Below are 16227 nucleotides of genomic sequence, written 5' to 3'. Positions count from 1 at the left end.
AGCTGCATGATAGGACAAAATATACCCTAAGCAAGTTTGCAGATGACACAAAACTGGGAGGAGTGTCTGATACACCAGTGGGCTGTGCTGCCATTCAGAAGGACCGCAACAGGCCAGAGGGATGGGCAGAGAGGAACATCATGAAGTTCAATGAAGGGAATTGCAGAGTCCTGCACCTGGGGAGGAGTAATCCCATGCACCAGTACAGGCTGAGGGCTGACCAGCAGTTCTGCGAAGGCCCTGGGGGTTGTGGTGGACAACAAGTTGGCCATGAGCCAGCGATGCACTCTTGTGGCAAAGAAGGCCGACAGCATCCTGGACTGCATCAGAAAGAGCATTGCCAGCAGTTTGAGGAAGGTGACCCTTCCCCTCTACTCAGCATGGTGAGGCTACAACTTGGGTGCTGCATCTAGTTCTGGGCTTCCCAGCACAAGAGAGAGGTGGACATACTGGAGCAAGTCTGGTGAAGGGCTACAGTGGCAATTAAGGGACTGGAGCATCTGTCATATCATGAGAGGCTGAGAGAGCTGGGACTATTCAGCTTGGAGAAGAGAAGGCTCAGGGGGTCTTATCAATGTGTATTAGTATCTGAAGGGAGGATGTAAAGAAGATGGAGCTGGACTTTTTTTCAGTGGTACCCAGTGACAGGACGAAGCAATGGGCACAAAATGAAACACAGGAAGGTCTGTCTGAACCTAAGGAAAAACTTTTTTACTGTGAAGGTGATGGAGCACTGGAACAAGTTGCCCGGAGAGGTTGTAGAGTCTTCATTCTTGGAGATATTCAAAGGCCATCTGGACAGGGTCCTGGGCAACCAGCTGTAGCTGACCTTGCTTGAACGGGGGGGCTGGACTGCATGATCTCCAGAGGTCCCTTCCAACCTCAACCATTCTGTCATTCTGTGATTCTCTTTCCCTCTACCTCTTTCCCTCTTTATGTCTATGTCTGTCTTGCTCTTCTTCTCCCATGTACCTTTCTTCCCCTCTCTCTTGCTGTCTTCAGTCCTGCTAGCTTTCTTTCCCACTCCCTTTTCCTGTTGCTTGCTCTCTTTCCTCCTTCCACTCTTTCCTTCCCCTCTGCCTCTTGCTCTCTTCCCTCTCAATCGCTTTACCTCTTGCTGTCTTGCCTCTCGCTCCATCTTTCCCTTTTGTTCACTCCTTCCCTCTCATTCCCTCCTTCTGCCTCTCCTGCTCTCTCACTCATTCTCTTTTCTTCTCACTAGCTCCCTTTTTCTCTTGCTTGCTGTCTCTTGCTCACTTCCTTGCTCAAAGAAAGCAAGTTTCCTTCTCCCTCTCTGCCTCTCGCTTTGTTTCCCTCTCTTCGTCCTTCTTGCTCGCTTTCTTTCCCTTTCACTATTTTCCTTCTCACTTGCTCTCTTTCTCTCTCACTGTTTTTTCCTGTCTCTTTCCCTTTTGCTCACTGTCTTTACTTCTCGTTCTTTCCCTCACATTCTTGTTCTCTTTCCCTATCGCTCTTTCCCTCTGTCTCTGTCTTGCTCTCTTTCTCCTTCTCTTTGTTTCATTCTCTCTTTCAGTTTCAGTCTCGCTCTTTCCTTCTCCTCGTGCTCTTTTCCTCTCTTACACTCTTTCTTTTCTCTGGGCTCTCTTTTCTCCCCTTGCACTTTCTCCACCCCCCCTTCTTCTGTTATGCTCACTCTTCCCCTCTTGCATTCTTTCTTCCCTTGTGCTCTTTCTCTCACTGGTCTCTTTCCCTTATGTGATCTTTCTTTCTTGCATGCCCACTCTCTCCTTCCCACACTCTCTTTCCCTCCTTCATGCTCTTTCCTTCCATCACACTTGAGCTCTCTCTTTCCCTTTGTGCTCCCTTGTTCCCTCTCACACCCTTTCCCTCTTGTGTACTCACTCTCTTTTGTGCTCACTCTTTCCATTGTGTACTCATTCTCTTTATCTCCCTCTCTTTCCCTCTCTTTCCCTTGCTCTTTCCCTTCATCAGACTCTTCCTGGTGCATGCATTCTCCCTATCCCACACACATGCTCTCTTTCACTCCCCTGCATTCACTTTCCCTCCCTCCCTCTCACTTTTTCCCTCCCTGTCGCTCCTTCCCTCATACTCTTGCTATTTCTCTCATGCCCTTCCTCTTTTCCCCCTCACACTCTTTTCCTTCCTTGCTCTCTCACCTTCTTTTCCTCCCTCCCTCTTGCTGTTTCCCTCCCAGATCCCTCCCCTATTCCTCTTTCTCTCCCCTTTCCCTCTCTCCAGCCTGGTCTCTCTCTCTCTCTCTAATCCAGTCTCTTGCATGCACTCTCTCTTTCTCTCTCCCACCCGCTTGCTCTATCTCTCTAGCTCTCTCTTTCTCTCTCCCTCTAGCTTGTTAACTCTCTCTTTACCAGTCTTTCTGTCCCCCTCTATATATTCCTCTTTCTCTCTCCTCCAACTTTTTCATTCCCACATCTCTCTCTTTCTCTTGCTCCCCTTGTCTCTCGCTCCCCTCACTTCTTGCTCCCCTCGTCACTCTCAGGATACCCTCAGCCCCCCTACCTCCATCTCCCTCTCTCTCTCTCATCTCTTTCCCCCATTTCCCTTTTCTTGCTCGTTCCCTCACCTACACTCACTCTCCTCCCTTCTCGCTCTGCATCTCCCCCCTTTCTTGCTCGCTCCCTCCCCTTCCCTCTCTCCCCCTTCCCTCTCCCCCCTTTCTCTCTCTCTCTCCCCCTTCTCTCTCTCTCTCCCCCTTCTCTCTCTCTCTCCCCCCTTTCTCTCTCTCCCCCCTTTCTCTCTCTCCCCCCTTTCTCTCTCTCCCCCCTTTCTCTCTCTCCCCCCTTTCTCTCTCTCCCCCCTTTCTCTCTCTCCCCCCCCTTTCTCTCTCTCTCCCCCCCCTTTCTCTCTCTCTCCCCCCCTTTCTCTCTCTCTCCCCCCTTTCTCTCTCTCTCCCCCCTTTCTCTCTCTCTCTCCCCCCTTTCTCTCTCTCTCCCCCCTTTCTCTCTCTCTCCCCCCTTTCTCTCTCTCTCCCCCCTTTCTCTCTCTCTCCCCCCTTTCTCTCTCTCTCCCCCCTTTCTCTCTCTCTCCCCCCTTTCTCTCTCTCTCCCCCCTTTCTCTCTCTCTCCCCCCTTTCTCTCTCTCTCCCCCCCTTTCTCTCTCTCTCCCCCCCTTTCTCTCTCTCTCCCCCCTTTCTCTCTCTCTCCCCCCTTTCTCTCTCTCTCCCCCCTTTCTCTCTCTCTCCCCCCTTTCTCTCTCTCTCCCCCCTTTCTCTCTCTCTCCCCCCTTTCTCTCTCTCTCCCCCCCTTTCTCTCTCTCTCCCCCCCTTTCTCTCTCTCTCTCCCCCCCCTTTCTCTCTCTCTCTCTCCCCCCCTTTCTCTCTCCCCCCTTTCTTTTTATTGTGCTCTCTCTCTCTCCCCCTTTCTCACCCTCTCTCCCTCGCCTTCTCTCTCCTTTCTCCCCATATATGTTTATTTGTGTTTGTCTGGTTTTCTCACTCTTCCCTCATCTGTTTTAGTTTCCCTTTCTTTCTCTCTGGCTCTCTCTCTCTCCCTATTTCTTAGCTCTCTGTCCCCCCCACTCTTGCTCTCATTTTGTCTCTTTCTTTCTCCCTGTCGCTTTCTTCCTCTTTTTTTTCTCTCTCCCTTCCTCTCTCTCCCTCTTCCCATTTCTTTCTTTCTCTCTCTCCCTATCATTCTTCTTTTCTCTCCATGCCTCTCTCTCCTTTTCTCTCTCCCTCCCTCTCACTTTCTCTTGTTTCCTCTTCTTGCCTTTCTCTCTATCTCTCCCTTTTTGTTTGTCCTGCTCATTCATTCTCTCTTGCTCACGCTCCCTCTCTTTCGCTCCTGCTTCCTTTCTCTCACTTTTTCACTCTCTCGTTTTCTGTGTCTTGCTCTCACTCTCTTTTTGTCGCTTGCGCTCCCCCTTTTCTCTCTGTTGCTTTCATTTCTTTCTGTCCCCATTTCTCTCTCTCTTCCCCTCTCTGTCTGGCAGGTGATATTCAGTACTCTGGTTTCCTCAGAGCTATCCTTTCAGATTCCTTCACTGCAGAACAGATTCAAACCGCAGACTAACGTCTGCAATCTTCTGGAAGCTGCGCCTTGTCTGTCCACTGTGAGCTTAACATTTTCTGTGTCAGAACCCCAAACCAGCATTAAGCGTGACCAAAACAACAGCATGGAAAATCCCATGCTGATTTTTCTGCATTCTCTTCAGCTAGCATCCAGTGAGGAGGACAGTCTGTGACTAGATTGCCGTAGCATCTTCTCCAAAAACCAATGTGGTTTTGCACTTATTTCTTGCCTAGGTGAATTCATGTCTATATGTTGTGTCTTTTGTACTCCGTGATATTAGCATTGTCTTGTCCTTTTTATAAACCCCAAGGCATGGGTTTACAGACCCTGCTGTATTCCTGCTGTAATTGTTACAGGAGAAAGTGGGATGCTACAGGTTTTATGCTAAAGATAAGTATAGTCGCTCTTAATTATTTAACTTCATGCAAATTAGTCATAACTCCAACAGTCCTGTAAACTTGCCAGAGGAATGTATGATACTTCGGCTGAACAAGTCCTTGCATAGTCCCAGACGTACATCTCATTGCTCCATAAGGAATAATGAGTCTGTGAAGAGGAATCCACTGCACAATGCAGCAAAGATAATAATGTGAAGAAAATTGGTAGTGATGTGCTGAAGCACTGCACGCAATATACGCAGTATACTCAAGGAATTATCTCTTTTGTCTTCAGTACTTTTGATATTACTTCGGCTTAATTCTGAAACAGAAATCTTCAGATTGAAGCATAGCAGCAACTTTATTCCTTCCCTACAAGTCATAAGGGGGTTCTCAGTGGTGTTTATTTCTGCTCAAGGTGGAACAGGGCCATTTAGAAGGACTCTTCTGGAAACAGAGAATCATATATATAGATTTTTGCTCACATACCTTTTTCTTGTAGAAATGTTTCTGGATGTCACACTGAACTGTCTGCTGCTAATAGCCCTATCTTGCTGTGTCCCTGAATCCTTAAGTATATTGCTGGGAATTGCTGATATTTTGAACCACATGGCAAGAATTCAGACCACAGCCTATCCTCATGGTCAGGTGGAGATCTTAAAGCTATTTCTGCATCAGATGATTATTATTAAGTATTGTAGAATGTGAAATTGCTCTCAGAGAAAAAACGCTGTCATGTCTTCTGGTTGTATTCACCTGGTCTAGTGAGTTTTTTCCATAAAATATGATCTATTTATGCTAATGGGTGAAACAATAGAGCAGAAGGACTTGAGCTCTTACCTCCTTTTCATACCAAATTTTACTGGGACATATGCATGATAGGTGAATATACTTGGCACTGTTTCCTTCTGGTCCAGTGTCTTTGCAGATGACATGATTTTGCTTGTCCAGTGCATGGGATATGAGCAGCCAAAATGCTCCAAGATGTGGCAGTACTTTTCAAGACCTTGAAAGACCAGAACTTGAGCTCAGAAGATGTTTTTTGAAATAATAGCCTTTAAAAGGCTTAATCTCTTCAAGCATGATTTGACAGTGGATTTCAAGACTACTTCAAAAGACTGAAGTTAATTTTAAATGGTGGTAAGTGGGAGAACTGTAATAAAAGTAGTCTGTTTTGACTTTTTTGTTCACACAAGCTGTGCAGAAGACACATTGGACTTTGTGCATAGCTGTTACTTTCAGTCTAGCATGATCCAAGAACTTGTAAGTGGACTGTGCTTTGCATCTTACAGAATTTCCCTTGTTCTTGTGGAGTTGAGATTTTCCCATAATAGGATCTCAAGGAGTTACTGGATCCGCTGATGATGCTGAAGAGTTATTTGTCTTCTTAACAGAACAGGTTTGAAGATTTTGTCCATAGTGATTCTCAGCTGTATAGAATAAATGAAGCAATGTTCTTAAGAAAAGTAAAAAGCAGAATAGAGGAGAACATTTTACAAATACTTCTTAAGTAGTTCTTGTTCAGAAAGAACTTGTAGTCTAAGTTCTGTAAGAGATTTCAACACTTATATTGTGATAATAGAATTAACCATGGCAAACCCATTATAAAACTAAAAGTAAATTAACTTTCTCTGTAATCACTGGAGGACAGGGGAGTGTTTTGCTAATTTGTGGGCAGACTTGAAATGAAATATATTGGAAATTTTTATGCTTTTGTCTCCAGTGTGCTGTTTTTTTATCCAGAATATCTCTAATGAGTTAGTCAGCTATCCTATAAGCAGTACAGGAAACAATATGGTAACTGGAAGTAGTTTGATTCGGGACTTAGTTCTTGTGCTTGATGTTGCCTGTCTGGCTAGCGGCAGGCAGCTTGACACTCAGCACCCTGCTTAATTTCTGATTTGGAGACTTTCAGAAATGTCCAATGAATAGCATGCAGTTGGCCTGGGAGTGTAGTTGAAACAGGGTAACGTTAGAGTTTGGAGACGGAGAATCATGGCAATAGGTTAAGTTGGCTAATTGCGACCGCTGCTGGTGAGTTGCCTCTGAGGAAGTGGTGAGGTCACACCCTCAGTGGTCCACACTATTCCATGTCGCTGAAGGTTTTCTCTGTGCTTGTGATGGCTGGTGGTTAGAGATTCAGGCTGAGTTTCTTTTCGCTGAAAACACAAATTCCAGAGTACAGTGACAACTTTTAAAGGTTGTCCCTAGCACCTGTTCCTAGCACCACTCAAGCCCTGCTTTCCGGTACAATATTTTGTTGTGGTAGAGCTGGTCAAAGTGACATGTTCTTCTGGTTTGATCGGCAGCTTCTGGGTAGCAGGAAACATGCAAGCTATCAAAAGGATGAGGAGTTCTGGTCTGCATTTGAACAGTATTATCTGAGCTCTGACTTGCAGGTTTTTTTCTTTTTCACCATTAGATTTCTGTCCTCTGGACTCTGCCCAACATAGCTGACTTCTTGAGTCTGGTAGCTGTGGATAGGGCTGTATATGGGATACTGTTTCTCTACTGTTATCCAGGATTCTTCAGTCTTATTTTCTCACACCATTTCTTGAAGTGCACAAGTTCTTCTCAAACATGTTCCTTGTATTGGGTGGCAAGAGTAGTCTGAGGAGAGAGCTGTTACTTTAGCTAAGTCACAAGATTAAAAGTGGTTACTGTAATGGAAAAACACAAGAGGGAAGTGACTGTGCCCTCAGTGCAGAGGAGTGAACATTACTTAAATAGTTTGTGTCTCACTGCTGTGGAAATGCCTTGTGACACTGTTTAGTCCTGTTAGACTGGTATCTTCTGAACTGGTCAATTTGAATTTAATTAAATAACCCTGTAACAATCTATTTTGAGTCTCTTCAAAGCCTGCCTGTCCAGAACAATCTTTGGATGTAATTTTTTTATACACCTTTAGCTAAGATGATGAAGAAGAGCTGTTTGTTTTCAAAGGGAGTGGGAAAGCCTGTGGTTGCATCTTAATAGAAAATAAAGCTAAAAGTTTCCTTGCTATTGCCTGCATGTATGATGCTGATATAAAATGCTTCAGGTTTTCTTCTACTGGAAGTCTTTAGAAATGCTAAGTGAATTTTGGAAGGAGATTTGTAGAAAATTGCCTTATGCTGGGCTGTAAAATAATTATGATTTATGTTTTGCTTGTTAGGAATTTTAGTGATTTGGTTGTACCCCGTTGCTTTGGATGTCTGGACCAGCATCAACAGGGGTAGACTGGTTTAACTTTGTTGGTTTTCTTGGAGCTGCACAGAATAATGCTTGCTAAGGATTAATGTGAAAGCAGCCTTATGGGAAGGCTTGAGGCAGTGATAACTCTTAAATATATATATATATATATATATATATATATATATATATATATAATTTTGCATATTGAAGACTAAGAAGTAACAGGCAGGTACAGTCACTGCATACTTATCACTATTGCCCTTCTCAAAAGTAGTGTGTGAGGAAAAACATAACAAGCAAAGCACTTAAGATTTAATGCAAATCCTGTATTTGAACAAAGGATGGGACTCATCCGTAGCCGTTGTAGCTTAAATGGAGTAAGCTGGTTCTGTGAGCTAAAGGTACCCACTAAAAAGGAGTGCTAAATGTCAGTGCACATGTCTGAAATCTTACTTTTTCGGTAAGGATCTTTTAATCAAGATTGGCTTTCTGGACTCCTATTATTAGAATGATTTGCTGCTCCTTGCTGCTTTAGTAAAATTATTGTCCGTACCTGTATTCTAAGATGTTTCTGTGTTTGCTTGTCACTTCGTTGTATGAAGGAGAAGTTAAAGAAGCTTCAGCCCATGTTCAGGCTCCTTGGTGGTGAAGAAACCTAGAGTTTACATCCTAACTTTGTCTGGAGTGCAACTTAACTATCTCTTAGCCTGCAAACCTGAAATAGACATAGATGTTTGAGCTTGTACAGTGCTTTCCCTTTACTGTAAGGGAAGGTGATGATGGTTTCACTGGATCCGAAAAGCAGAGGGTTTCCAGTCCTTTGAAAGTTAATTGGTAGAGGGCCAGTGTTTGGGGAAATCAGCTTGTGCAGGGAAAGAATTGGGTCTAGTGGGCATCTTTTGCTAAGGTTTTAAAAGGAGTTTATAGCCTTGGCTAAAGGTGCAATTGGTCCATCGTCCCAGCAGTTAAATGATGACAGTAGCCATTCGGAGTTCCTGCTCAGACTTCCTTGCCAGGTGACAGCATAACTGCAGTCTAACATAAATCTTATCAGGTGTCACTTTAGGGAGTCCTCTGGAACAGCAGTTTGTCTTCCAGGGCTGAGCTTGAATGAAGAAAGGAAAAAGGAATCTGAAACCTAGTTGGTATATGCCCCATGTCTTAGAGGTTCGGGACAGAGCTTTGTTCTGAGCAGGCTGGCTAATGGTGGAGGTCAGTGAGAAGGATCTACCTTTTCTGGGTGCCTGATGCTTCATTCCCTGACAGAAACTTCCCAGAGCAACCAATTATGCCAACGGTGAAAACAGGCAAAACCACTGAGGTGATCTGAATTTTTCCACCTCTCGATGCTGAAATTAAGAGAATTGAAGTTTCAGGGCTTAATACCCTTTCAGAGCTAAGACTTTACGAGAATGTCTTGTACTCCAGGACATGGTACAATCCACTGTAACTTTCTAACTCAGAAATTTGGCCTTTCTCGGATAATTTTAGCTTCTCCACCTTTCTTATTGACAAAAGGAATGTGGAGGAAAATCAGTGGGGGTCCCCAAGTTCCTTCTTTTCCCTGATTGTAGTATAGACTGCGTATCCGCTTTTAGCTTGCTGACAGTGACCCTTTTGACAACTGCCTATTTGTGAGGAGGTGCTGTCAAAAGTTGTGGCCCTGCAGAATTAATGCAGAAATAATTGAAAAAGACTGTCCTGACTGATAGTCTGTACCAGGATTGATCATGTAAATTTCCAAAGAACTCTTGGCTCCTTTGGATCTGCTAAAAATACCAAGTCTTTTTTCATCACAGTGCAAGATTGTGTGCTACAATCTAAAATAGCACTATAAGAATTATAGTAGGAGAGAGTAAGGCTTGTAGGAAAGGCATAGCAAATTCATTCTTGCTTGCTAAACTAATTGATTTTGGCTTAGATTTGAGGAATTTCTTATAGATTACAGGTACTATAAGATGTCACAGACATTTGGAGTGCTACAGGGTTTGTTTCTGACTGCAACCTTTTATTAATAAATACATGGTAGATTAACAAAGTGCCAACTATTTTTTTCAGAGAGCACTAAACAGGAAGATCTTGCAAACTAAAACTACAGAAAGACTAGGAAGAAATTTACCACTAATATAGTAAAATTGTCTTCAAATATGCAAATGCAGTATCCCTAAGAAGAGGTAATCTAGACAGTGATATTCAGCAAGAACAGAGGAGCTCGAAGAACAGAAATGCCAGAGTGATTAACTTTCATTGAAAGGTTTCAGCAGAGTTCATAGCAAAACCCTCCAGACAGCACCTCCGCCCTCCCCTCTCTCCAGTTCCAGAAAAATGACAACCCTGGGGTATTCCTCAGTCATATGTGTGCCTTTTTCTAAAAGGTCTATTTGATTTTGTGATCAAGGGTTAGAACAATGTCAAGTAGTGAATTCTTTAAATTCCTTGTGGAAGCACCACTAGGGCTGTCTGTGGAGTTTTTTTGGCTTGATTTTAAAATAAGAAACTCGTGCTACCATCTGTCAAATATTCTGTATAAATGGGAGACATACTTTCACAAGAAAAGAGTGGCTTTCTTTTCATGTTTTTTGTGAGCATAATTTTTTCATTTTACAAACCTTGTATTGTAGTGTGTAACCCATTTTAATAGCATGTTAGAGACAAGCATTGAGAGGTGTGAGATTGTTGACAAAACATTGGCAGTTAAGATTTAGGAGATCCAAAGAAGCAGAAAACCCACTGATAGTACAATTTCTTGGCCATCCTTTTCTATATATTAAATATTCAATTGAAAGGCAAGTTTTTTCTTGAAAGCCTTGTGCTCTAGAAGTCTGTGTGCTCTAGACTGTGCTTTAGACTCTGTGCTCTAGACTCCCTCTAAATAGGGAGTTTTCAGTAATGTGAACCTGTTTTTTCTTTGCTTCAAAAGTCTCTGAAGCCATTGACCTTTCTGGATCTATCAGTCTTCAACATTAAAGTGAACTAACGTTTGGATTTGCCTTGCCATCTTTAACATGTTTTAATTCCCCAGTAGAGTCCCCAGAAGTTAACTTGCTAAATGATCTCACCATTAGAGGTTGGCTCCTTTTTTCACTCCTACATTACACTGAGGCCTGAATAAAGGACTGATTCTGTTACAACATGGAAGTAGTGCATACAGTTTACATCCCTCTATTTCTGCTCCTCTTCTTCAAATAGAAAAAGGGCTTAATTGCTGCAGGGACAGTTCGGTATGGAGTATTTACAGGATGATGCTTTAGACGGGTCCTTCCTTTCTTCCCGCTGAAGCAGCGCTGCGAGGTTGCCAGGTTAATCGTCGCTGGCTCGTGAGCAGCAGGATGAGCGTGTGGCCTGCCGCAGGCAGCTTTCTGTGCTCCCCTCGTGAGTTTTTCAGAGTCGCTCAGGAATCAGCTGTGAACCAAGTGGGTCGTCTTCACGATGTTAGCGGCAGCAGCCCGAGCCCTGGCCACTTTCTTCCTCGTGGCCTCCTAACCCTCTTCCCTGTGGCCACTGTGTGTGCGCAGAATGAGCCAGGTGAGCGTACAAAGTCATTTTTCCTAGATGTGCAGTTGACTCGGTGCCTCCCAGAAGCAAGAAGAAAGGCGCTGTGCTGGAAGAGCTAAGATGTTGCCTTAGCGTGAGGATAACAGAGTAGTTCAAATTGCTTTTTTCAGTCATTCCAGCGCTGTTTCTGCAACAACAGGGGGAATGAGCTGTTATACCAGCTCCGAAATGTATTGAATTGTCCTGCTATTGAACCCCACTAACAGTTTAATTTGGATACAGTGTGCTTCTATTGCCTTCTCTAAATTGTGCTGCTGCATTATACCGTGAAGCTGCCAAGATTATCCTCTGCAGGTGGGTGACTGTGTTTTGTTGAGAGATCAAGTGAGTGCTGAGACCTTTTGGAAATAAAGGTATCGTACAAGTAGAAAATAGTTGATTATTATTACTGTGTCAGAATGCAGAAAGAATTGTACCACTCGCTTACTAGCTTGTGTATTGTTTGCTAGTAATCATAATGCAAAAATACAGAATTTTAGCCTTAATAATAAAATTACAGTTTTCAGTGTGCTCTAGATCTAGTATAAAACGTCTACCTAATTATGTCTACCTAATTTTTGAGCAAAAGAAATAAACACACAGATTCCATTCCAAATAATCTTCCAACCATTTTCTTCATATTTGAAGAAACAGCCTTTTAAAAAATCTTAAAATCATTGATTTGCAATTAGAAGAGCTTTCACTCCACAAGGTACCACATGTATTCTTAGCTGAGCATTAATTGGGAAAAGAGATATGAATTTAAAATTAAATTTAAAAAGCAGAGTTCTTGAAAGAGTTGGATGCGTAACTTCATGGACTTTTTCATTTCTCTCCTTTAAGTTTTCCTTGAAAATCCCATCGCGCTTAGTAAATGTGATGGATATCCAGGCACTGATAGCCTTCATCTAGCTGATCCCTGAAGTTCATTTGTATTTTAAGAAAAGCCTTAAAAATTGACTGTTTGCCTATCTCACTCAACAGCCATTTCCTTTGTTTTTTTCAGTTGTATCACCTAACTTCTACAAATACTATTTTTATGCATATCAGCCTGAATACAGCTAAGACTGAGGGAACTGCAGTTTGCTTAATCCTTGTCAACAAAATCACTTATTAAACATAAAGCTGGTTGTTTGCACAAGCTCACTGAACACTGTGATAGTTAAGCAGAAGAGGGGAGGAACCTAGTTCACTCTCAAGTCACAGTTTTCTTGGATAAGCAGCTAGGGAAATAGTTTTCTGTGAACTGAGTGTATTTGTTTTGCAGCCATTCACACCTGCTGTTCTTAGTTCATTTTTCAACTCTGCTTTCATGACCTGTTCTTCCTTCTGCTGAAGGCCTTGGGAATTTTGCTCTTGACTTCATTGGAAAACAAGACTTGGTCATAACTATTTGGATTTGAAGAATAATAAGCGTAACGGTTTATGTAAAATGTTGCATTCTGTAGCTTACTTAGTCATAAGTGACTATTTACATCTCATAGAGGTGCTAGTCATCTTAAATTTTGTATTATTTGGAACAAGATCAAAATTAAAAATGGGGAGGAACAAAACAGAGTATCAGGTCAGGATTTCAGTGCAGCTCATTTCCACTTTCTGCTGGTGTGTTCTTTGGGGTATTGAAAATATTTTGATGGGGAGAGGGAAATGTTCCGTGCATTATTGCAGTGAGATAGCTTGTTCTTGTCTTTTGTCTGAACAGGTAGGAATCTGAATTGGATGTGACTTAGTTGCTGCAGATTTGGTATGGGGGGAGGGTACACACGCCAACCTGGCATCATTGCTAAGGAATTGGCACCTCAGAGGAGGGAGAACGCTGCAGTGCAGAAAACCCTTTCATTTCCATTATCATTTGACACCTGCCACCCACTAGAATACCTGAATGTGACAGATTTGGACCAAGTAGGTTACAGATGGGGAAGACTTTCCTTGCAATACAGTGGGCCCAGCTAAGTTAGCTGTGTGCTTCTGTGACAGGAGTGTGATGGATAGCTCATGTAAACTTAATATGGTGTTCTCTGGGGGATGATTGTGTTAAGCCTGCTTTGCAAAGTTTTCTAATAGTATGATTTTTATGTTGCTTTAACCAAATCATTGCTTTCGGGCAGCAGGGTTCTTTGGCAAGCTTTGTGCCCTTTATGAGGAGAGCAGGCCCCACCTGATCATCCCTTCTTCAGGCTAAGCAGCTTTGTGAAGGGACAGTGAGATCTTCTCTGCCCGTGACCATCCAGATGCAGCGGAAAGGCACTGGAAGGCCAACAACAGATGAAGCTAGCTTGAAAATGGCTTAATGGAGGCTTTAACAATTAGAATAAAACACGCTGAAACACAGAGCCCTCCAAGTTTGAGGTGAACTACTTGCTGCCGTTATTGCAGTGACAATTGCTATGCAAATATGTGACACACTTACATTTTAGGATATATGGAGGTGATAAGGGAAAGCTTTGTTAGTTACATCATTGCATCAATAATTAGTTTTTTTTAAAGTAAGGTGAAGGTCTGTGAAAATTCTTTGTGTTGTGAAATAATGCTAAAAAGTGGAGAAACTAGGATATCTTTACTGTGTTTGCCTGAAAATGATCTCCCCTGTTTTCATTACTAGGAATTCAGCAGCGATGGGTCACGGCTGCTTCTGCTATGCTCTAGTACGCTCTATTCCAGTTGCCGTCTACATCATTTTGGTAACAAGCCTGCGTTACCACCTGTTCATATGGAGCGTCTTCTCGCCAAAACTGCTCTATGAGGGAATGCATGTGTTCATCACAGCCGTTATCTGCTTGTTCTTCACAGCCATGGATCAGAACCAGTCTCGCAAAGTGCAAGACTGAAAATAAACGTACTGTAGACGGTCTGCATCATGATGTCCAGTGTGTCACTGGAATGGAAAAAGGAAAATAATGTTTTTAAACTGTCATGTAAAGCTAGAAGAGTTACCTTGTTTATTTTAGCCAATATCACATAGGGTGTGAGGTGTTTGTCATGTGTTAAACTGAGTTCGCCTCAAACTGTTGAATTGGAATAAACTGGTTTTCATGAATAACTTTTGTTCTGTAGCAGTCATTATAGTGTTCACTGAATAACTGAGTCACAATATTACATGATAGTGAATTTTACAGTATACCAAATACAAAGTTGTATCTATAATGTGTTACATAGAGAGATGTTAAATACCGATTCCTTTTTTTTTTAATGAATAAAGATTTCTTTGGATTGAGATGAGCAGTCTTGAGCTTCAAAGAAAAATACTGTCCAAGGAAAAGAGATGAACACTCTGCTTCTCATATTCAGTCATTCTTGAATGTTGGCTATTTCATATCCATTTTTACTGTTTGACTTTTCTTTACTTAGAAGATGAAAGACTAAAAGTTCATTAAGTACATTAAATGCAATCCCTCCAAAACAGTTCAGAAACAGGAATGGCTTTTGTAGTATCATTATGTAAAGCTTCATCAGTAGAATAAGTTGTATGTCTTTCTAAATTTGATTTTTTTTCTTGTAGCATAGAAACATTAAGAACATAAGAAACAGCCTGTTTTAATCAGCTTGTTGTGCTAGGAAAGTTTTTATTTGATACATCTATATAATACAGGAACTTTCATGTTTGTGGGAAGAAGATACTAGTAAAAGCAGTAAAGATGGACCAAAACAAGTCTAGTGGTAGTTTGATCATCAAAACTTGACAAAAGGCCATACTGCTCAATATTTCCAGTTTAATTAAAATATTTGCAATTATATAAATGCAATTTAAATGTTAAAATGTATACCTTAATAAAAATACATACCAGTGCATCATGGGTACTGAACAGAATCTTTCACATAATAAAATATTTTCCTTCCTTCTTAGCGTACAGATTTCTAAAAACAGGCAGACTTGTTGGTCATGTTCATAAGATTTTATATTCTTTACCTTTCATTTTTTTGTTTATAGTGCATATATTGAATGTATTATCAAATAATGGAATTACTGTACAAACATCCCTTGTAAGAGATTTTTCTGTTTGTTTAGTGTAGGCAGCATATTTATTTAAAGGCATCATTTCCTCTCTAAGATGAGTGCAATCATTAACTGTGATGGATTTCTGTCTGCACTTCTGCACCTCAGGCACTGGATAAGAAACATTATGGGCTAACAATGTAATGAATCTTCTGTGCAACACTAAAATGTTGTGTTTCTTTTTATTAATAAGTATAAATGTTAAATCAGGTTTGTGGCTGCTGCACTGAGCATTTGATCATGTTTTCCGCACTAGGGTAGAAGGTTAAGAGCCTTGAGCAGGGAAACAGCTTAATGGGCTGCATTACCAGCAGAATCAAATGTGTGTTTACATCACCTTCCCCTTAGTCCCTCCCGGAAATGTGGCATAACTAATTCATAACAGTGCCATTTTCTATGCTACTGTCAAGAAAATATATGTCGATGACTGTTCTGAGTATCAGTATTCTTTACATGGGCTTTTTGACTCTTATTTTTGTCCAAGTTTGCAGCAGTTAGGATTTAATCTAAATGTATTGAAGGTTTATTGGAAGAGGAGCTCATGGGGGACTTTACCCCTTGCTATGAATCTGAAAACAAAAAGCTTTTGAGCCTTATTTAGCTAATAACACATTTATTAGGATCACTGATAATCTTTTCATCTCATATTTCAGACACAGCTAATCTCAGAAAACAGCCCTTTGTTTTTTATCAGCAGTACTTGCATTAATAATAGGCCATATTAATCACTAATAATGAAATTTTTTGGAATTGCATAACCACAGAATTTTCAGTGTTCTGGCCATGTAATGCTGTTCAGCTGGAGAAGAAACTACTGGATCTTGGATGTTGTTTACTGTGACCTGTTAAAAGTTTGAAAATTAAATATTTTTCTAATAAATTGTTTTTTCACTGCAAAATACTGAATATTTAAAATGTTTTGTGTTTGTGAAATGTTATACACATGTACCATTTTTATCATTCTCAGTATTTTCCTAGTTACTTGTTGCCTGGCAACAGTAGGGGGATTGTTGGCATCTTCTCTGTTTGCTTACTTGGTTAATTCCTGAGCAGTCCTCCCTCACGTTAACAGAGAATACAAGTGATTAATCTCAAAGAGAGAGGATGCTAACACAGAGAGGCGGAAAGGCTGGAAGTT

General features: G+C 41.7%; 1 protein-coding gene across 4 annotated transcripts in view; it reads left to right on the top strand.

The window, feature by feature from the left end:
- The window catches only part of PIGG (phosphatidylinositol glycan anchor biosynthesis class G (EMM blood group)), a 102612-nt gene extending 86624 nt beyond the window's left edge, over positions 1-15988 (top strand). For 2 of the 4 annotated variants that reach the window (XM_067315567.1, XM_067315564.1), the window contains one exon: positions 13698-15988. In XM_067315567.1, coding sequence (XP_067171668.1) covers positions 13698-13923 — 226 coding nt within the window. In that variant the 3' untranslated portion in view covers positions 13924-15988. Of the gene's footprint in view, positions 1-11338; positions 11448-13206; positions 13445-13697 lie in introns of those variants that run through there. The other 2 variants (XR_010886856.1, XM_067315566.1) reach the window with 2 other exon arrangements.
- The last annotated feature ends 239 nt before the right edge of the window (positions 15989-16227 follow it).

The sequence above is a fragment of the Apteryx mantelli genome, chromosome Z (genome assembly GCF_036417845.1).
Source record: "Apteryx mantelli isolate bAptMan1 chromosome Z, bAptMan1.hap1, whole genome shotgun sequence".
Lineage (NCBI taxonomy): Eukaryota > Metazoa > Chordata > Aves > Apterygiformes > Apterygidae > Apteryx > Apteryx mantelli.
Note: the sequence above shows the minus strand (reverse complement) of the source record. Positions and strands in the feature narration are given on the sequence as shown.